This window comes from Rhinolophus hipposideros (genome assembly GCF_964194185.1).
Source record: "Rhinolophus hipposideros genome assembly, chromosome: 1".
NCBI classification, from domain to species: Eukaryota; Metazoa; Chordata; class Mammalia; order Chiroptera; family Rhinolophidae; genus Rhinolophus; species Rhinolophus hipposideros.
In genome coordinates this window covers 32,498,550-32,522,337 of record NC_138047.1, presented here as the reverse complement: position 1 = coordinate 32,522,337, position 23,788 = coordinate 32,498,550, and the positions used below count along the sequence as shown (strand labels likewise).

The following is a 23,788-nucleotide window of genomic DNA, read 5'->3' as shown; positions in this document are numbered from 1 at the left end:
GTTTTCCCATGAACTGAGGTATAGAGGAAAAATAGGCATGGGCTGGGCAAAGATATACAATTAATTTAGGAAGTTTGTTTTGTTTGCTCTTTCTTCCATATCTTAAAATATACATGTAAAGATTGAGATGTTAGATACAAGTAGAAATGCCTAAGGTACAGGTTGGGCATATGATCTTGGAAGTTAAAAGAAAGGCATGGAGTACAGTTGTAGATAATAACTGTGGAAGGTAAGATAAAGCTGTGGGTTGTAAATCTGAGTTTTCCCTACTTCATTAATCCATATCATATTTATGGAGCACTTAATATATAGAAAGCCTTGTGCAAAGGGATGGGGGTACATGATTTATTAATAAATATGGTCATTGTTATCATGATTGATGAATGAGTTAAGACACGAATATGCAATGACAAACTGTGATAAAGCTTTATTTAATACAAAAGAAGAGGGGACTAGACAAACTTACAAAGGGAAATAATCATTTGGAGGGGAGAAAAAATTCAGAAATTTCCTGAGAATTGATATTTGTGCTGATGAGTGGGATGAGTGGGATTATCTATTTGGGAACAGTAAATGGGTGGACAGTGGGCTTAGTGTTGCAGACTAGTTCCTGGCTTTATTCAAGGAGCTAAGCTAATATGGTCCAAGACATTCCTACAAACATTTTCAGCCAAACCCTTAAAGTGAGGATAAATAGTGAACAGTTAGTTAAAAGAAAAAACAACATAAAATAAAGTCAAATGACTGTCTTTGGGGATAAACAAGAGCAGATGGTACAGAGACTGGATCCACTCTGAACTCGGGCAGAGAATCACAAAGAATAGAATGAATAGTGGCAGCTGCCAGAATTTGAGGGAAGAAAACTGAGATTCTCAGGCTCATTTTAAAGAGGAAAAGAAGAGGAAACGTCGCTGAGTTGGGCCCAAAATAGGCTTCTGGAGTACAACAAAATAGACTTCTGGAGTATAATTTTGGGTTCAATGGGAATCCATTGAGAAAAATGGAAAAATATTATCTGACATGAAAATGTGGAGGTTATTGGTGCCCTTTGATTACAGAACAACAAATAGAAAGGAAATCAGATTACAGTTGGTTGATAATTAAATTGAAAGTGAGCAATGTTTTCAGAAAGCTCCAATGGAGAAAAAGAGGGTAAAATCTGAGTATGGGGGAATGGGTGACAGGATATGGAGAGAGTTTTGTTTTTGTCTTTATGGTGAATAAAGAATATACAGGATCTTTATAAACTAAAAGGAAGGAGACAGTTAAAAAGGACAAGACGGCTTTGAAGAAATAAGAGAAAAAATAATGATCAATGGATCAATTTTGAGAAAAGAACAAGAAGGAATCAAGGGTTGGAATAGAATAATTAATCTTGGGAAAGTGGAAGAACATTGGGTGTAAGAAAATGTTCCAGAAGAACTTAGGGGGTTGCATAAGCAGATACTTTTGTATATGGAAGGAAATCAAAGTGAGATCATTTTTATGCATCTTTATAATGACAGGGTTTTATTGTCTAATTTCACACCTGAGGCTAAAAGTGATCTTTGCTCAAGATCACAGAGCAAAGTAGCCTTTGTCTTCTAATAGAGGGCTCAAATGTAACTTGAACATAAATTGAAGGGATTTACTTATTTAACTTTAGAGATCATCAGAGCACAATCTACATGTGAACTGTATGTTAAATACATATTTATTTTTTCAAACATATAACATAAATACAGAGGGTGCCAAAAAAAATGGTGCCAAAAAAGAGTATACACATTTTAAGAAAGGAAAAAACTTTATTAAAATGGTAATACTCAATATACACCAGTAACAAAAGATGAATACAAGCCATGTTTGACTTCTGCAATTACAAGAGGTGCTCAAAGTGGTTACCATCATCGTAATTTTAATAGTTTTTTTCATTTCCTCAAATATGTACACATTTTTGAAGATGTATATATATATCACTGATTATTCTTATAAAGCAAATTAATACTTGCCAGTTAAAACTTTCAAGAATTTTTCATATCACAGATAATTTACACATGTTTATCAACTTCAAAAGCAGAGGACTTCCACTCGTCTATGGCTTATAGATTAAAACTCTATATCTCTACAAAAATATTATTTTCCACTTAAAAATTAAATTTAAGAAAAACTAAAACATAAGTAGACTGCAGCGAAATATATATTTTGGGGGGCAGATGGCTAGTTTGGGGCTCTCTACTTAATTTCCTTTCATTTCTAAGGACCTGATATTTCCAAGGTAGGTTTAGAAAACACTTCCCAAAATTCACCTGAATCATGAAATTGGATTGAGATACCCCTTGATAAATTCAGCATTGTAAAGTTTTAAAAGATTTTCCATGGAGGAAAACAAGTCTTCTCATTGGTATTAGATTGCCAGATTTAATATCAGGAACGTTTATTCTTTTATTCAACAAAAATTTCTGAAGAATCTGGCACTGTATTTGGTAGTTTAGCTATGAAAATGTACATAAGATGTAATGTGCCGATGTAATGTTTCCTTTAACTCAATCACTAAACTTGAACCAATGAGAAATGATACAATATGAACTTTAGTAGTTGTTTTCCTGCAAATTAGGCTGGGACATCAACGGATTTGACCTTGACTCATCTTCACTATATGTGACTGGATACATAGGTAGCGATAAATCCAGTATTCATTAATAGTAGGTATTGCTTTTAGAGCGCATTTTCAAGAATGTGTTTTTTGCATTTACAGGTACTTTTATTTTTTTTTCAAATTGAAGTTGAGAAAGCATTGAGAGTTGAGAAGACATATTATTTGATATGCCAAATCATAATGTAAATTAGGCACCCTCATAGCACTAAAATACAACATGTCAATAATTTTCTATATGGGTCATTTATATCACAAGCCACTATCTCTTGTGACATACTTACAAAGGGCTAACTAGCATGTTATCTTCAAAAAAATGTTGTACATGTATAACTAATATAACTAAAAATAAGTTATTTCATAGATAGCAATGACAAAGCAGTATACTATATAGGGAACAAAAATAAAAATCAACAATAAACTGTAATGGAAATGTTGAAATTACAAGGAGGTTACTCATAGAAAATAATCATATTCCCTTTAATATTTACTCATTGGCCGTTACTATGCAAAACATAGCTTTTAAATGAAATAAACTAGAATTCATTATAACTTCTACACTGTTCAAAATTAAGGGACAAGAGCAGAACTTTTAAGCTATACCATGTTTGAATGCTTAAACTGTTATACTTTCATGGAAATGAAGAAAAATATTTATATTCAGATAACTGCAAAAGAAATGAAACCAGCAAGTATATCATTCCAAATTTAATGGGAGAGCATTTAAGTAGACATATTGTGAAAAGAAATCCTCCAAGTATAAGTTTTAACTCTTATTAAAAAGCTTTTATAGTGAATTACGATATACCCAAAGCCTCCTCTTAAGCCAGAGGGATGATAATCTGTAGAATAAGAAAGGAAACAACCGCACAAAACTCCCACTAGCCTCAGTACTTGAAACCTAAAAATGGACACCGATGATCCTGAAAGAAGTTAGTGTTTAAAATAAATAAGTTTTCTCTTATAGACTGCAGGAGCAACTTAAAATTTCTAGATATTTCAGCACCTACTTATTTTTCATATAACATGGGAGAGATAACAACGTGCATGGACTTTTACATCCCTGCAGAGATGGGGTTAGGTGAAGGGTACTTCAACCCACCGATAGGGCCTGAAATTCTATAGCATGTAAAGGCAACACCCACTTCCCTTTCCAAATCAACTTATTGTGAAGCAGTGTGGTATTTAAGAGTGTGGATTTAATGACCAGACAGATCTGGGTTCCAGTATACTTATTAACTACTTGGGTGAGCTCTGGAAAGTAAATAGCTTCACTAAGCTTCAGCTTCATCGGAAAAAAAATGAGAGAGAATTAAAAAAGAGACTCTAATTATAAAGTTGATGTGAAGACTTGATATCACAGAGCAGTTTTTGTAAAAAAAACAGTAGCACAGTACACGACACATTGTCAGAGCTCACCAGATGCTAGGGAGTGGTTTTAACAGAAGTATTACTATTACGAGCACTCCTAAAGGATTTCAGGCAACAGCACACTTTAAATGAAGTATGTATGATTCATATGTATGTGTATACACATACATACGTATCTACACATATATATTCAAACATAAACCATAATTTTATGTATATATATATACTACATAAAATTATGATTTATGTTCGAATCTTCTTAATGCCAATTTTTAGGAACATATCTGTTGTAAGTATCTGTTATAAGCTAAATCTGCCCGGGGAATTCTCTTAATCATGGTGAGAAGAAAGTTCTCACTTACCTTGTCATTTACTACACTCTTCCCATCCCAAGCCCATCCTCTTTTGGTGAAGTAGTTAACAGTTGCAAATTCAATTAGGGCAGAGAACACAAATGCATAACAAACAGCAATGAACCAGTCCATGGCAGTTGCATAAGCCACTTTGGGGAGAGAATTCCGGGCACTGATGCTCAGAGTTGTCATTGTTAGAACAGTTGTTACACCTGCAGAATAAAAGAGAGGAGTGGAAAACATCAACAGATACTAGCAGGACAGCATTGGAAGTAGTTTGTTTGCTTTTGTTTTTCTTTTTTTCAAAGCAACTTTTAGTGCCACTTTTATGCACTAAAAAAAGAAGAGAAAGAAAACCAAGAAACCTGCAGAGATGACCCTGAAATGCTTTCAGTTTTCATTTTTGTTTGTATGAATCCCTTCATTTTTCTCTCCGTAAGTACTATTGAGGTTAAAAAGACTGTGAGACTGAAGTAGAATTTCCTGTGAGGAATAGTCAAACTTTAAATTGACCTATTGCCCATTAATATTATTATTTTTTAAATCCTACATAAAGCCTCACATTAATTTGTCCATCATTTATTTGAATCATGCTAGGCGATGGACTGATCATCCATCACACTGATTAACATGGAACTATGATTAAGAAGTTATTCATTCTAAGTATGATTACCTACGTATGAAATTAATTTTGGATTGATTAGCACTGTGAGAACATTATTTCTTCTATAACGAAGGTCAGAATCTATAGAAAATAAAACAAGCAACTAAAACCAAAACCTTGTAAAATGTAATACACTACTTTTAAGGAATATTTTAAATTTCTGTAGGTTTAAAAAATAATCTAGTTGCCATCATGCACTGTTGGTGGTCATCTAAGCCAATAAAATGTTATAGATACTTCAGTATGAATCTACAGATACTACTTTTCACTATGTTCAGCTCTTCCCCATATCTAAATTTTATTTTCTTTCACCTCATTTTGGAAACTTGACAATAAAAGTGTTAACACTGACTCTAAGTTCCTTCCTCTTTCTCTCCCTCCTTTCCCTTTTCTCCTTTCACTGGAAGGGTGAGATTCTCATAGGCCAGCTTTCCTGACTGCCTAGCCTGGTCCCATTACACTGTAAGCCTAGTCTGGTACCATTACTCTGTAAGTAGAAGAGCCAGGTATTAAATAAATAGGTGCACTTACCTGGAAAGCCCACAAACTTCCACATGCTTGTCTCCCAAAAATGGACATGTTTCTATACCTAGTAGGGCCTCCACAACATTTCTTTAACAGACCTTTTCTCCCTTATCACGGCTGTGTGACAACTAAAACCAGTGCTTTTTTATTTTTATTTTTGGGGGGGGGCTTAAATTCTTTCTCAGTAAAATAAAAGGCAAGCATCTTAAAGTGCTTTTAGCACTAAACTTCTATGCATATGTGAAACATATGTAATCATTCCCCATACATAGACAATATCTAACATATAGCTCTTATATACTCTGGTTTTATTTTAAGTACTATTTCTTATTTCAAGGTGTAGGTGTCAAAAATCTCAACTCATAGTAGCTGAACAAAAGGTGTCAAAGGAAAAGATAGGTGTTGGGTGAACGTACATGCTGAAAGAAGAAAATCAAATTGGAGGAATTGATTTTAGAACCGAGACTGACACTCTAGGCTCCAAGGCAAGATTCCCGAGCTCTAATCTTATGATTTTGGGGAAATTCCCTAGCCTCTTTGTACCAATTTCCTCATTTGTGAAGTGGGGATTATGAATAGTGTTTTCCCATAGTGTACTTAGAATAACAGTGAGTTACTGTATATAAAGCAGTATCTGTATTATACAAAGAAACCTCAGGGTACATGCAAAAAAAAAACAAAACAAACAACAACAAAAAAACACCCTGAAAGCAAAATCAAAAAAGATTTAAATCAGAAAAATAAAATAAAGTCAAATCCATTAGACCTTTGTCACCATGAAATGCTTGTGTGTGAAGATTTGTTGATTGGATTGTGGGGTGGTAGTTAGGAAGGAAAAGTCTCAGAATCCAACAGGCACAAAAACTGTCATAGAACAGAAATGCAAAATTGTTTGATACCACCTGCTGGTTACTTGTAGAAATGGCAGAAACAACAGACCTGATAACAAAAGTTTTGGTTTTTATCCCCCTTTCAACCCAATGGACAAAAAAATAATATCTCCCCTTAAAAATAATAATAATAAAATAACATTTACAAAGACAGTTCAAGTGCACAATAAAAGGTTGCAATTTTATATTTAAGGTTGAGATTTTAACTCATAACTGTATTATATCTGAATGATAAAAACGTTGAAACTTCTATGTGTTAGAGACAAAAATTAGAACACGGATAACATATCTTTGTCACAAAATCTATGTAACTCAAACTCCACTAATTTAAAATTTCTGAGTCTTTAGAAACTATTGATTATGATCTAGAGAAAAATGTTTGAAAGGTTAATTATAGCGTGAACAATCCTGTGAGGGATTACAATTTTTTTCTGTTTGCTTATCGGAAAATATCATGGATTTTAATGAATCCAAATCTCATATCCCTTTCCCCAAACCTTTTTCTTCCTGAAGTCCTTTTCTCAGTGAAAAGCTCCTAAAATCTAAATGAAGCCCAGGGTGAAGTTGCAGTGACATTAATATTCTATGAAGTTGCAGTGACATTAATACTCTATCAGTCTGGGCAACATACTGTTTCCTCTACCTAGAATCGTTTCCTTGTTACTCGTCAATGTCTTATATTTAGCTAACTCCAATTCCTTCTCTCAGTAAATTATTGGGTGCTTACTAAATGCCAGGTACTTTCTGTAGGCATTGAGAACACACCGACAGCCAAAACAAGTGCACTCCGGAGTGCAGTCTGCTAATGCTGTAGCACACACAGATCAGCTTATTCGTTCTGCAGGATTTCCACACTACAGGTGTCCAGAACCTGGCCCTATGCATATGTCTATCAGATTATATCCATTTTGAATTTTCTGCTGGTTTACATGACTTGTGCACCCTAATGAACTACATGGATTAGCGTCTATGTGTCTTCTCCCCAACATGTAAAAAGGGCGCCTAATAGAGGGTAGGAAGTCATTAAAGAGTTCTTCAATGAATTTATGGAAACCACTCCCCCAGTGATCTGTAATTGATAAACACTGATCTGTTAGTATAATTGCAAGAATTCTATTCCTTCATTTATAAAAGCAAGCATGCATTTAGCCCCCATTTTGTGGTAGGCACTATGGAGCTGCGAATGGAATGGGATCAACACCAAATGAGACTTTTTTTGTTTTTGTTTTTTAAGCACAATGTAAACTAGTATGACACTGGGCACAGCTGATGATAAACTGCAATCAGGTGATCTACGGAGAGTAGGAAGTTGGGGTAGGCTTCCTTAAGAAAATAAGAGGAAAAATTAGAGTGGTCACCAGAAGAGAAAATAACCATAGCTAGTAGAGCAATTGCACAGAAGACCAGGGGCATGGAGAAAGGTTGCATTTAAGAGGAATGGAAATAAACTTACAGGGTGTGAAGGCAGAAAATAAAGGTTTCATGGGAGATGAGGCCAGACTGGGAGGCAGGGGCCTGACTACTCAGGGCCTGTTAGACTGTGTTAAGGTGATGTAACACCTTTCCAAGAGCAATGGAAACCATCACATATAGAGTTCATTTTAAACAGGGTAATGACATGAGCAGTAATTCTTGCTTAAAAAATTACTTTGGCTGTTGTTCCTCTATTGTTAAAGTGGTTGTTTTTTTTTTTTTCTCCTCTTGTTTTTCTTACGTTTTCTCTTTGCTTTTGCTTTACTGCAGTTTGAATATGATATGACTAGATACGTTTTTGGTTTGTTGGCTGGTTTTGTGTTTTGTTTTGTTTTGTATTTATCCTCCGTGATGTTCTCTGAGCTTTCTGGATCTATGGTTTGGTCATTAATATTTGGAAAGTTCTCAGCCATTACTACCTCAAACAGTCCTGGCCTCTTCTCACTTTGTTCTTCTGATATTCCGGTGATGGATATGATATACCTGTTGAAATTGTACAGTGGTTCTTAGATGTCTTGTTCTGTTTTGTTGTTATTGTTTGCTCAATTATTTTTCTGCTTGAATTTCAATTTTGAATTGTTCTAATAATCTACATACAAGCTCAACGATTCATTCTTCAGACGGGTTAATTGATGAGCCCATTAGAGGCATTCTCCATTTCCATTACTGAGTTTTTTATATGTCATTCCTTTTGATTCTTAAAAGTTTCCATCTCTCTGCTTGCATTACTGATCTCTTTTTCATGTTGTTTACTTTTTACATTAGAGACATTAACATATCAACCAGTTATTTTAAATTCCTTGTCTATTAATTCCAACAAGTGTGTCATATCTGAGTCTGGTTCTGTTGTTTGCTTTTCATCTTTAGACTATGTTTTTGTTTTTTTGTTTTTCCCTTTGGCATGCCATCTATTTTTTTTTTCCTTTTTTTCTCCCCAGTTTTGCTGAAACATAATTGACATGTATCACTGATAGCTTTCTGTTGTAAACTGACCATGTTGATTTGTGTAATAGGAACTGAGATAAATAGACCTTTAACGCAGGATTTCTGTTAATCTGGCTAAAAATTGGGGTGTGCTTAACGTTACTGTGGTTACAGATGCCAAACGGATTCAAGTTCCTTTTGTGTTCTCATTGAGGTTGTTTTTTCCCTCTTGACATTGGACTTCCCTAAGTACTCCTCCTCCCGGAAAGTCTGTGTCTTTAGCTCTTTCTGCTGTAAGCGACTGCTATGCTACTGGATCCTTGTTGGATGGATTGGAAGGTGTACCAAATAGAGGACTGCTCTAAAATCTACTGATAAAAATCTCAGTTTCTAGGAGGCCTATATCTCAGGCTGTAACCTTCCCAAGCGTTTCTCCACTGGAAGAGTTTTATTCCCTATTCTCCCATTCCCTTTCCTGGCTGCAGCATGCCCAATTTCCTTGAAGCTCTAATCTGATGACAATGTTTCATTTCCTCATACCCGCCTTAGGCGAGAGAGTAAGGGTAGAGAGGCTGGATTGGGAGGAATGCACTCTATCAGCTGGGATGAGTCTCTGGCCAAGTCCCTTCCCCTGGACACTGGCTTTTATTATGGAAAAGGCTCCAGGTGTATTTCAAAATGATTCTTCTTCCTTGCCCCTTCTCCTGCCATAGTCAGGAAGGGCTATTTCTCAGATCTTTACCTTGAGAACCTGATGGGATTACTGGAGGTAAAATTCATGAATATGGGGTGCGGGAGGGTTCAGGAGGGTTCCCCTCAGGACTGTGGCTTTAGGCGTTCTCCGTCTCACACTCAGTCTCCAGCAATTCATCAAAATGACCATTTACATGCCTCTCCCAAAATATGATCCTTCAGTAGCATCTCTCTTCCAGGTTAAAAAAAAAATAAAAAAATCTTAGCTGTGTCTCTCGGAATATGCCTGCCTCTTCACAATTTGGAGTGGTGGTTTGCCTGTCACATATAAACATAAGCTTCTGACTCTTACCTTCCTCCTTTCTACTTCTATTGGCCTCATCTATAGTCGAAGCTGGCGCCAGAACTGGCTGAACTGTTTACCTCCCTCTAGCAGGAAACCTGGCCCACGCAGGAACTTCTGTACGAATTCTCATACGAATACAATAAAAGTCTTTAATTTTCAGCTTTTGTTCAGGTTTTGTTGTTGTAAAAATGGGAGTGACAACTTGCAAGCTTTTCACGTCAGCTCTAAAACCTGAAGCTCTGTGCTTTGATTTTAATACATGACTTTTTATAACATCCCAAGTTATTTGTCAGATGTCTTATTTTTTTTTCTTCTTGGATTTCTGGTTGTGTTCTGTGTAACTGAGTTTGACAATCAGAAAAATTAGGTAATATTTAGCAAGGTTATAAATCAATAAAATATAGGCAACCTCTGGAAGTAAAGAAAGAACCAATTTCAGCAGATGATTAACAGTCAACAAGGCAAATTCACGAATCCCTGAATTTGGCCATCAGAATTAAATTTGAAACACAGATGCTCTAACAGTTCACTGTGTTCCTGCTAACTGATCTCAAAAGGGGAACTTTGAAAGAATATAAAAATGAATTGCAATGTATTATAATGTCAATTATAAGAATAATGTTATAATGTTGTAGCTACATCATTTTTAAATAACTTGACTAGGAAAATTCAAGAAATCAACCAAGTTTTTAACACATCGTTGATTTATTCAATCAGCTTTCCTACTATTTATTTTTTACTCATTAACTGTTTTAATTATATTTTTGGCAAAAACATGACCTATATTAATTGGGCAAATTTCTTAATGCTTTCACCACAAGCATAAGCAAAATCATATAGCTTAAGATTGAAAGTAAGAAGAAAATATATGCAGTAATGTTACTGACACTAATTTAACATCTATGCACACTATTAAATTAGTAAAATATTACAAACCTTTATGGATATAGGCAGAAATTTATCTGCAATCAGTATGAATGTAAAAGTAGATACACATATACGCATATGACTACTCCGGAACTCTGGGAAATCAGTGGTGGAGCCTCAAGTTGTGAGGACCTGTTCATACTCCAAATCTGGACCGAGAGCCCTTCCATGTCATCAGAGGGCACCCTGCACATTCCTTGAACACACCATAATACATGCAGTTGTTAACCTACCAATCTCCTCAAACAGACTGTAACCTCTGTGAGGGTAGAGATCCTTTCTGATTTACCTTGTATCTCTTAAGGACTAGCATAGTGCCTGACATATATTTTTGAATTGAATGAAGAGATAAATATATTTATGGAGCAAATACAACTATTTGTGCGGCCATATATGCAGAAATGAGTGAATATATTAAATACATAAATACACAAAAATAACTGGATAATAGCTAGTTTTTCCATAATCCAATGACTGGGAAATGAGTTTCTGGGAATATATGAGGATAGAGAGATGTATGATCATTCAAAAGTTTTTAATAAATATTTTATGTGCTCTATTTAAAATATTGTACATGCAATAGTATATATATATATGTATATATACACATATATACTCATACATATATAAAATACTGTATAAATCATAAACATATACTATATATTATGTATATAATAATACATATATATCATCACATACATATATAATAAAATTATAGTTAAGTCATAGAAAAGGTATTAAGCTAAGCACCAACTGAAGACTATTCTCTGGAGTGAGCAATAGAAAAGCAGACAAGATTCAATGAAAGTTTTTTTCCCCGCTTTCATTGAACAGTGTGGCATAAGACATCCAGGGTAAGACACCTAGGCTTCCTCTTTCTTATTTGTCTGACATTTTTAAGATATTGCTCATGTTCTTGAGATTCAAAAGGGCTTTCAACACTTGGTCTGCATTCTAGCAAAAAGAAGGGAAAAGAAGACAGGCATGTCTGTTTACCTTAAGGGTATGTTCCCAAGATGAAGGCCCCAAACTGAAAATTGTACACCACATTTTTATTTATATTTCTTTGAAAACTTAGACATATGGCCATATCTAGCAGTAAAGGAGGCAGAGACATGTAGTCTTGACTTGATGTACAACTTGAATCAAGACTTTTATTATTCTGTAAGTTACTGGAGACAAGTAATTATCTCTGGAGAGGGAGGCTTGTGAATGTCCAGGCACAACTGTGAGTTGGTTGAATATGTGGGACAGCAAGAAAGGAGTTTATTATAATGACCCTCTAAGATGCCAAACTACCTAATAAAGAAAACAAAACTCAACATACATATGTTGACCTCCTGCAAGCCATTCTAATGTGCTTGCTAAGCCGATGCGGCTTAAAGAGCCCGACTTCCTGTTTGGACCGTCTAAATAGAGATTCTAGAGCTACCACTACTCCACGCACATTCTGTCTTTTGACCACTTTTCTTCTGTTCTTTTTGTAGGCTGTTTTTACCATTAGTCCCTCAATTACTCATATTCCACAAATTAATATATTGGGTTTCTACTCTTCTTACTTTATTGCTTTCTCTCTCTTTCTTTAATAATGCATTTGAACACAATGTGTGTGTGTGTGTGTGTGTGTGTGTGTGTGTGTGTATATATATATATATATATATATATATTTTTTTTTTTTTTTTTTTTAAAGGAGGGTGCAGCTCACAGTGGCCCATGAGGGGATTGAACCAGCAACCTTGTTGTTATTAGAACCACGCTGTAACCAACTGAGCTAACCAGCCACTCCTGTTGCTCTCTCTTGACAATATCATTTACTCTCATTTCCTAGCCTGCTCCCATATGACAAAGATCACCAAGGATGTCTCTTAGGCGCTCCAACTGCCAAATATCTAACCATCTTCTGGATATATCCACATGGACACACACACATACACAAAACAAAAAGATAATTGAGCCTCCTATGACATTCTTTTTTTAATTAAAAATGTATCCAGTGTACTATATGCCTGTGATTTTGTCAGATATAAGTATATAAAAAAAATTATATGCTCAGGGAGAACACACAGATAATGAATAACAAGTTACAGAGACAGTATAATAAGTGATGGAGGTAGTACGGGGTGTTCTGAGACTACCTGAAGTTTACCTATCCAAGATTTTGCAGTCAGAGAATGTGGACGTGATATATAAAAGAAGATTTGAAGAGTCTGGAGAATATGTTCACTGAAGACACATGTTCCTAGAGCTGGTATAGGTTAATGTAGCAAAAGGTGGGCTCACAATGGGTGAGGCTGCAAAGACCCCATGAAGGCCTCATAATCATAATCAGGTTTTCAGTCATTGGCTGCAATGCAAAACTATGGAAACATTTTATGCAGAAAACGGTTATAGAACTAGATTTGAGTTTAAAAAAGACCCCTTTTAAAAAGAAATTAAAGGAATCAGGTCATAGTCAAGTAAAATTTGAAACAGTAACTGAAATTATAACTGGTAACATTGTGGTTGCCTAACATCAGGTCATCAGGCAAAACAATGCTAGAATTCACAAATACAGGAAAACCTGACACAACTCTTTCCTAGAATTTTGATCAGTGTTATCCCCGATGGTTAAAATATAGGTGGACATTGAAGCTACTGACAAATCTTTAGGGGTTTTCACTAAAGCATTCAATTTCTAATAAATGTACATTAACAAAATTTTAATATATATAAAGTGAACTTAGGAATGGTGAGCGTCTCTTATGATTCGACAGTTCTTCCCAAGACAACTCATCAAACAAATATAATTTCCAGCACCTCTCTTTTTGGAAGGTCAAAGAACCAATATTTGTAATTTTTTTCAGAAGCCATCTGGGAAATCTCAAAGGTACTTTTAGGTATAAAAGATAGCTTGCTATATAACTTTTTTTAAAAAAGATGTTTAGATCCAATTTTTGGAAAGCAAAAAATTGTCAGGAAATTTGGACACTTGGTTAAGACAACCATCGTGTCTCAGAAGCAATTTTAATCATAGAGACAATAAAATATGGAGAGAAAAAAAAAGATCACTTTTGCCACACTGTGAAGAATTGAACAGGAAGGTAAGACTAGGGACAGGGAAATCAGAGAAACCTTTTACAGTAATCAGAAATGTGTCCCATAGAAATCTCAAATTTAAATATTCACAACTGAATCTACAGTCTAAAGCCAAACCTATTATGTCTTCCATGATTCTCTACTGTAGGGAATTGCATTACCTGTAATCACTTAATTAGAAATATAGAAGTATTCTGCAATTCCTACATTTCTCTCCACTTCAGATTCACTATGTCCTGCATATTCTCCCGCCCTAGTATCTTGCAAATCTATAAGTTTCTCTCCACCAATATTTACTGTCATATTTCAGGCCTTTATTATTTCTCATCTGGATACAAATTATCTCTTAACTAGTTACTTTGTATCACTCACACCATTTCAATGTATTTATATAATACTCTCCGTAATAGTCTTCCCCAAACTCAAAGACATCCATTTTTACTCCCTTGCTAAAACACCCTTCAAGTAGTTTCCACGGCTTTAGTACGGGATAGAAGCGTCTCCATGAACTGGCCTTTATCTAACCATCCTTTCATACAAATGAATCCTGTGTCTGAGATACCCCAGTCAGTAATTTATGGTTCCCCATATGTTACACATTCCTTTTGATAATTGTGTGCCCTCTACTTAGAAGATGGCCCTTTCCACAATGCTAATTTGCAAAACTTGACTTGATGCTTCTTCCCTTTGGGTTTCTCTTACTTCCTCAGATATAATGGCTTCCTTTTTCCCCTTAGCTTATATTGGAGTATTTCTCTCCTGGCACCTTTGATCCTTTACTTCACTTATTTATTTATATGTCTGTCTCACTCCTCCACACTCTGAGCAGTTTGTGGGTACATGGCTCATCATGTCTTTTGAAAATGCTGCCACTTAACTCAAATTTTGGCAACAGCAAATACTCATTGTCTGTTGGTTCACCTAATGAAAGGATTAATTTTAAAAACTGAACAATAACATTGGTGAACCTCTTTTACAGATTCTTTAAAAAGGAATATGTAAGTTAAGAATCTAGTAAGCTTCAGAATGAAATGTTTTATCACAACATCATAATATAAATGTGATGTGAAAACAGTATAAACTGATGCCTTTTGCACATAAGTCTCATAGCCTTACTTACTCCAGATAGGATCACAGAAAATATCACGTAGGAGCACCCACTGTACGCTACTTTCTATCATAGAACTTTTCATGTATTAATTTGTGTAATCCTCATAACAACCACGTAAGTTACGTATTATGATTCTCCTCATTTACAGATGAGGAAACAGGCGAAGTGAAGTTGAATACATACTAAAGATCAGACTGTCGTCATGTAGTAGAGGTGGGATACAAGCCATGCATTCTGCCTCAAAAGACCACATTCTTCTCTGTATTATACTGCCTGATCTATAAATGGTATTCTCTTTCAATGTCAATTCTATGTCCATGTCACGTATTTTTCAATATCATGAATCGAACTCTTGCATTTTACTACTGCAGCTCATAAGATCTTTCTAAATTTTAATTTTATGTCATACACTAAAGTGTTTAAATCGCTTGAGAAGCAGCTATACACAGGGACAAATGTGCACGAAAATCAGACAAGGATTTGGATTCTGCTTCTGCCACAGCAGCTATGTGAGCGTACTAAGCTGAAGCCCCTCCCCTCATCTGAAAAATGGAAATTATATTTCTTCAAGTTGTTGGGAGAACAAAGTATGAGTTTATATACCTAGTATATAGAATTGTCCAACATTTTTCCTTCTCTCCCTCTGTCCCTCTGAGCTTCGGTGACTTCATCTCTAAAATGGGAATCATAATATAAATCGTATATACTCGAACATTAAATAATATATGCAAATATCCAACATAGAACCTATCAAATAAAGAGCGCTATGGCTTCCCTGTTATTTCTGAGTACATGAGGCCCCCAAAGTATGGATAAAGCTAAGAATCCAAACCAAGGATGCAAGAGCCCCATCTAGTGGTAGTTTAAGAAAAATCAAAGGACATTTAGGGATTATACTGCTTTAATGGTTACCTAGAAACCCTCGGGCTATTTTATTTTAGTTATTCATTTCCTCCCTTGAAAAGTAATTTAATTGCCTCACAAGGAAAGAGAAAGTAAAGCTTTGAACCAGATTCCTCTCTATTCTTTCACTGTTCCAAGAAAGGCTGAAATATTTTCAGAGAGGATACACATATTTCTGGCCTTATTAAAAACATTTTTATTTCATTGCACCCAGTCTGAACTACTCCGTTCCTAGATTTCTAAAAGGAGATAATTCAGCTCTTTAAATTAGGCATAATTTGATATCCTGATGCTATCAAATGGATTCATTTGTGTAATTATGACTTAAGACCAATCTCTTGTAAGAACTACCCATTAATCATAACTTCCTACATTTGAGAGGTGACTTCCAAGAAATCTAGCATGGTTTACACCTAATCTCAAATGAAATGAGCAATGAGGTGGAAATTCTGGATTAAGAAAAGGTTAGATCTAAAAATGGTTGAAATGGCCTTCCAGGGATATCACTATGAAACCCCTGCATCAATGCTGCATTATCCAAAAATTTCCAATCTGATGTAACTGTTAAATGTTAAAGTAATTGTTACGGATTGCATGTTTGTCTTTCCCCAAACTGTATATATGTTGAAATCTAATCCCCAGTGTTATGGTGGGGCCTTTGGGAAATAATTTGGTCATGAAGGTGGAGCCCTCATGAATGGGATTAATGGTCTGATAAGAAGCTGGACATGGAGCTCACTCTCTTTCCTCCAGGTGAGGATAAAATGAGAAATCAGCAGTCTATCACCCAAAAGAGGGCTCTCACCAGAATCCCACCATGCTGGCACCCCAATCTCAGACTTCTGGCCTCTAGAACTGTGAGAAATAACCTTCTGTTGTCTATAAGACACCCAGAGACTGGTACTTTGTGAAAATAATTTGAACTAAAACAGTAATATTCTGATTTCTTGAGTTTAAAAGAAAATAATATATTCAGTATGATGACAATAAGGCAATAAAAGAACAGGAGACAACAGAAAACACTATCCTGTATAAGCTTTTCATTGGTTTCAAACCCTTTCACTATTTCAATCTTGTAATTGCGTTGCCATAAAATGCAGGGTGACTGTTCAAATGTTAATAGTTTTGGTGATTTCTTATAGCTCCCTGAGGTGATTCAACTGGGGAGATATTATGCTATTTGTGATGAATAATGCATTATAATTTTTTTTCACAAAAAGTCACCCAAGTGGAAAACATTTCCTTGAAAGATTAGTGCATATTTGAAAATAAATAATAGCTTTTATTCTTTTTTTTGAAAGTTCAAAAACTAAAAATATGTACTCAAAATTTTGCTATAGTGAAACTAATTATTTAATGACCTAAACCAGTATAAAGAGTAAAGATATCAGAGTAGAAAAAGCCGTTGTTTCCTACTGTATTTCAAAAATTAATAAAACAAAAATTATACTTACAAAAAAATCAAAACAACAGAACAAAAAAAGCCTTCCTCTTGAAACACCTGAAAGCCCCCTCTTATATTCTATAAGGTTATCAAACTTTCACAAATGAGTTCCAAGACCAAGTATACTATAGAGAAATGGTAGTAATCAAGTTCCTTAAAGTTTCTAAGGACTAATGATCCTATTACAAGTAGCTATCCTTTTAAAGACCTGGATTAACTAGGTTAATTTGGCTTAAAAATGCAGAATTTGACATCTGGACTGGACTGAACTTTGAAAAGCCATTTAATATATTCGTTGCTATATCATAAGCTGATCGTATCAACTTCTGGACAAGGAATAGGGCAAGAAATCTGAAATACTTTCAATAAGCAGCTGTTGATATTAACAGTTAACTACAATTCAAAATCTGAACATTCACCTTAAGTTCTGGTCTATGTTTGGTAAGCCTGACTCTCAAGTGGAAATTACCCACGTAATCACTCAGGATATTTCTGACTTCAGACTATAAAAGGGATTAAAAAAAAGAAAGAAAGAAGTTTGATGGCATAATGGTGCAGCACAAAACGTGAAAGCATTAAAGTTGAAGTGCTATAAGGTCAAATTCTTTCTTTGTTATTGATCTGCTGTATGATAATGGAAAAGCCCATTAACAGCTCTGCGTTTTAACGTTCTTGTCTGAAAGGGGGATTCTTTTTTCCCCCCCGAATTTAACAATGAGTAAATTTGTAGTGCCTACACAGTACAGAATGCATAGAAGGTGCTCAACAAATGTTATTTATTTACTTTTTTCTCATCACTATGACTATGTGACTTTATTTCAGTGTAGGAAATGAGATTGGATAAAACAGCCCTCATGACCTGAATAGTCAAAACTGTATTGAAGTGATGTTTGCACGTCCTAGAACAATCTAAAACAACCACCACAAAAAATTCATGGACAAAACAATAGCGTGTACTTTTAATTCTCTTCCTACACCTTTACTAATAATTCATTCTCATCAGTCAGGCTTATCAGGCTTAACCTGACTGGCCACCTATATTCCTGAAACAACTTCAAAACCTGCCTCTAGACTACAGCTCACAAGGCTTTCTAATTTTCCTTGCCATGGCTTATTAATGTATTTTGCTTCAGTCACTTTCCTAATTGGCAGTGGCTGGCTAGGATGAGCCTCTGACAGCAGGGAGGAGAGGAAGGCGGCTGGTGGGCTGGCAGCTTGCTGATTAGCATGTGCTGCCCTATGCCAAAGTCAATTCTGGCATGCCAGGTGTGCCGCCTGTTAGCGCTCTGCAGCCCATGCCTCATGAAGACAGGGATTTGGAATGAGTTTTGCAGACTGTTTCTGCCCGCACATGCTTTCTGTTCATTGGCCTCATACCCTGCTACCACCCAGGCATTCTACTCCCGCTGCCTCCTGCCCTCTACAGTCCAATTAAAACCATCTATACGTATCTCCTTCAAAGGCTGCCCCAGCTCTTTAGCCTGGACAGGCTAAAGCTGTACCCAGGTTATTTTCTGATTCCATCATTCTCATTCTCTCTGTGTTAAGTTTTCCAGCTTTACTGAGGTTAATGGACAGGTAAAATTGCAATAAAAAGTGAATGGGATGAATTAATGTACATTATGAAAGGATTCCCACCATAGAGTTAATTAACACATCTATTACCTAACATATTTATCTTTTTTTCTTCTCTTTTGGTGAGAACACAAGTTCTATTTTCTTAGCAAACTTCAGTTATACAATACGTCATTATCAACTCTAGTCACCATGTTATGCATTAGCTCCACAGACCTTATTCATCTTACAATTAAAGTTTGGACCCTGGTACCAGTCTCTCCCTATTCCCTCCCAACCCCCAGCCACTGGCAACCACCCTTCTGCTCTGTTCCTATGAGTTTGACTTTCTATCCCTTTGCTTTTGCTTTTTTTGCCCATTTCTTATGGAATGTTCTTTCCTATCTCTGCACGCCTTGATCTATAGGCTACAAATTCCAATGTCCATAAGAACTAGGCAGAAAAATTAACATGTGAAGTGGGCAACAGTAAGTGGTAGGGTATGTGGCACACTAGAGATTGGATGTCTAATGGGACTGCTGCTTCTCAATTCCAGCCCAGAATTGCATGCAAGAATATGAGTTCCTATTTTACCAAATGTTCTAATTTCTTAATCACCCTTTTCTAAACAATGGAAACTATTAGAATCTACACATATGCACACAGGATTTTACATATATAAAGGTAATTATATATATATATATATATATATATATATATATATATATATATATATTTGTAAATATATATATAAATCATATAAATTATCTGTTTATCATCCTTTATGTCCTATGTAACTCTATAGCATTCAGCAGCTAGTTCAGGCAAAGTAAGTGTAAGAAATAGTCATGGATAGTAATATGGGAAGTAGTTGAGACTTTGTAGAAGTGGAAATTATAAGGTCAGGCTAAAAGAATTTGAATTCAAGAAAGACACACACACACAAACACACACACACACACACACACACACACACACACACACACACACACCACCTGTTTTCACAGTACATTCTACACTATCCTTGGCTCTCAGAAAATACTGAAACTTGTTATTTGTTGAATATATAAAATAATAAAGGTATATGTTTAAGACTTAAGAAACCCTATACACATGTTGTTTCACGGATCCTCTTAATATCCCTATTAGGTAGATAGCATATGTTTTACATCCATTTACAGCAGAGAAAAACTAGAGTTTAGAGAGGTTGCATACTTGTTTAATCTAGAAGTGGAGTCAGGACCTGACAGAAGCTCTCTTCATTCCTTGTGCAGTATTCTTGCAAACATGTCACAGCAATCAATAGTGCTTTTTGCTTTATTATTAAAGGAATATTCTACATTCATTGCTTCAAATAATGGTTATTTCTTTATTAAACTACAGTACACCTTTATTAAGGGACTTTCTGCACAATAGATCGCTGGTTTCTCAAAAGTTGTAGTGAACTGTTTTCTTATTTACCAATTTTCTAATCACCTACAGCATGTAGACGTGTTTCCTTTAACAGGTACACAGAGCCCATTTTCTGTGTAGCTCTCTAGAACGAAAGAAGCAGCATGTTTTCACTCACCAATAGCACTGTAAACAAGATATTTCTAATATCAAATAACTTGTTGTGAGGAGGAAGGAATGGCCCAGAGTAGTACTAAATGTTAAGACCTATGGGGAATTAGACAATGATGAGGGAAACAGAATAAAAGGAAGGTAAGAACGAGGAAAGAAGACTAGAGACAATATTGATAAAAATATGAAGAAAGCAGGTACATTGGTAACTCAGAATAATTACCTAATAATTAGATGCTTAATATTTTGTTTATAATGTATACTGTATGTATAATAAAAAAATTTAACCTTACCCAATAAGGCATTGGCCTTTGCCCTCAGCTTCTTGGAGTAATTTCTAGGCTTTGGAATGTCACACCTGATAGGAGCAGCTTTGTTTGCCTGGTGGCTTTGGGCCAGCCAGAGAGCACAACTGAATGTAGGATGGAGTTTTGGGATCATGTCATATCGTCTTCACCTCCTAAGGAGCTAGAAATTGAGATCACTCGTAAGACCAGTCAACAGTGATCATGTGACAGAGCCCAAGAGAGACTTTGGGCATCAAGGTGCAGATGAGCTTTCCTGGTTGGCAATATTCTGTATGTGCTGTCACATATCTTGCCAGGAAGTAATGCTGTCTAGGACTCTATGGGGAGAAGACAAGAGAAACTTTACATTTGGAACTTTGCCTGGAGTGTACTCTCTGTACTTCTTTTGGCTGATTTTAATCTATATCTTTTCCCTGTCATAAACTATAACTGTGAGTGTAACACCTTTTGGTGTTTCTGTGAGGCCTTCTAGTGAATTATCCACCCTGGGGATGGTTCTGGGAACCCCTGAACTTAGAGTTAGTGTCAAAATCATTGCAGTTCTCTGTATTGTGTTCCTTCTAAAATTCACAGTTGGCTAACCTATTGCAATGGATAATTTTTACTTGTATATTTTTTGCCCAATATCTATTCAACCTTCTTTTGGAAATAGCACTCTGACATCCTGAATAAGAAAATTAGGAAACTAACTTGCCTACACTTTTAGTCTATATGATTTTGCTAACTTACTTAACTCTAGTTGAACTCACAAACGTATGTTTATCATTTCTTTATCTATCATCTCTGTATCTATCATGTACCTATGTCTATATGAATCTATCTAGCTAAAATCATTTTCTATTTACTTACTGTCTCAGTATTAGGTCAAGTAAATTGATATGAAAATTGGCCATTAGATTTCTTGTCCATCAGTTTTCAAAAAAGAGGTCAAAATAACTGACCTCTTGAAATTTAAATCCTAGTGAGGGAGACAGAAATTAAACAAAAATATATTTTTTCTTTAATATAATAGAAAATTATGTGTGCAATGAGGAAAATGATAGAGTAGGATCGGGGGGAGCAGAAGAATTGGGATTGGGAACCAGTTCACTTTTTAAGTAAGATCGTCAGGTAGGCCTCTTTGAGAAGATGCAAGTTGAGAAAAGCCCTAAGGATGTGAAGGAATGAGTCACACAGATATCTGGGAAAAGAGAGTCCCAGGCAGAGAAAATAAATAAAGCCCGTAGGTGAATGCCTGGCATGTTCATGGAATCAGAAGGAGGCTAGTGTGGACATTAGGGGGAGGGGGAGTGATAGGAAGGCAGAAGTTGAGCTTAGAGTGAAAAGAATGCTTACTGCATAGGACTTAGCGACTTCTGAAGGGTCTTTTAGCTTTACTCTGAGTATATTGGGGGGCCAATGTGTTTGGAGCATGAGTGTGACATGATCTGTCTTACATTTGGAAAGGATCACTATGGCTACTATGTTGAGAATAAACTTGGGCAAGGATGCAGGCAAGACACAACGTAGAGTCCAGTGCAGTGTGATGGACTAAAATGTATGTGTCCCTCCAAAATTCACTGTTGACGCCCTAACACCCAGTGTGGTTGTGTTTGGAGATGGGGCCTCTGCGGGAGTACTTAAAATTAATTCATATCATAAGGATGGGACCCCGATGCTATAGGATTCAATATGGTTAGTGTCCCTATAATAAGACACGCCATCGAGCATGCACACCTACAAAGAAAACTCCATGTGAGGACACAATGAAAAGTTAACCACCTGCAAGCCAGAAAGAGATCTCTCACCAGAAACCAACCCTGCTGGACCTTGATCATATAATTTCTGCCTCCAGAACTGTGAGAAAATAAATTTCTGTTGTTAATGCAATGCAGTCTGTGATATTGTGTTATGGCAGCCCAAGCAGACCAACCTATGCAGTAATCAAGAAGAGAGAGGACAGTGGCTCAGTCTAGCATATAAGCAAGGTTACCTGTGTACTAGATTTTAAGGAGAGGATGATTGGAAGTTCAATTTGCTCATACTGAGTTTGAGATGTATATTGGATATCCAAGTGAAGATGTAAAGAAGACAGTTGGACTGGAGTTAGAGAAAAGGTCTGGACGGAAGCTACAAATTTGGTAATTTTCCCATGAAAATTATAGTAAACCATGATAAATTATGAGGTTATCAAAGTAGAGAGCATAGAGAAAAGAATGCCTAAATATTGAGCCCTCAAGCCCTCTAATGTTTAAGTGGTCTGGGAAAGAGTAGGGGCCAGCAAAGGAGACTAAGCATGCAAAGTGGGAGATAAATCAAAAGTTGTGGCAATCTCGAAAACCAAATGGAATACCTTCAAAGAAATTTCTTCTCAGTTATTGGGAGGAATGTGCTCTGCCAAACACTGCTAATAGGCCAAGTAAATTGATCTGAGAATTGGCAATTAGATTTAGAAATGTTAGAGGACCTCCACAGGAGTAGTTTTTGGTGGAACAGTAGAGACAAAAGCCGAGTAGAATGGTTTTGAAAGATCATAGGACGGGAAAAATTGGGTACAGTAAACATAGTAAACTCAAGTAAATCTTAAAAGGAGAGCAAAGGATGAGGTGGCAGCCAGGGGATTAGTAGAGTCAAGGGAATTTGATCTGAGGATCAGGTAAATAATACCACATTTATATTTCCGTTAAGGATGATTGTGTGAGGATCACAGACGCTGATGACATTAGAGAAACAGGGGCACATTGCTGCAGTAATGTCCTTGAGCAGGTGAGAAGGGATATGTTCTAATGCATAGGTGGAAGGGTTGGCATTATATAGAAACATAATCAAGCAGAATATGTGGGTGCAGGAGCTTGGGCAGATTAGGCTGTGGGATTCTACGGGGGTTCTTTCTAGTTGCTTCAATCTTTTCAGTGAAGTAGAAATTAAGGTCATCATCATAGAGCAAAGTGAGATATAAATAAGATACGAAGATCAGAGAAAGATGATGTGTGAGGAGTCACTCCCTCCAATTCTCCTTTCCTTCAGGAACTACTCATCTTCCACTTTCAGAG

The 23,788-nt window shown here is 35.9% G+C and overlaps 1 protein-coding gene across 4 annotated transcripts in view; it reads right to left on the bottom strand.

Annotated features, from left to right (window-relative positions):
- The window catches only part of GABRA2 (gamma-aminobutyric acid type A receptor subunit alpha2), a 147,162-nt gene that overhangs the window by 16,001 nt on the left and 107,373 nt on the right, over positions 1–23,788 (bottom strand). For all 4 annotated transcript variants that reach the window (XM_081062044.1, XM_081062046.1, XM_081062045.1 and 1 more), the window contains one exon: positions 4,366–4,568. In XM_081062044.1, the coding sequence (XP_080918170.1) occupies positions 4,366–4,568 (203 nt within the window). The remainder of the gene's footprint in view (positions 1–4,365; positions 4,569–23,788) is intronic.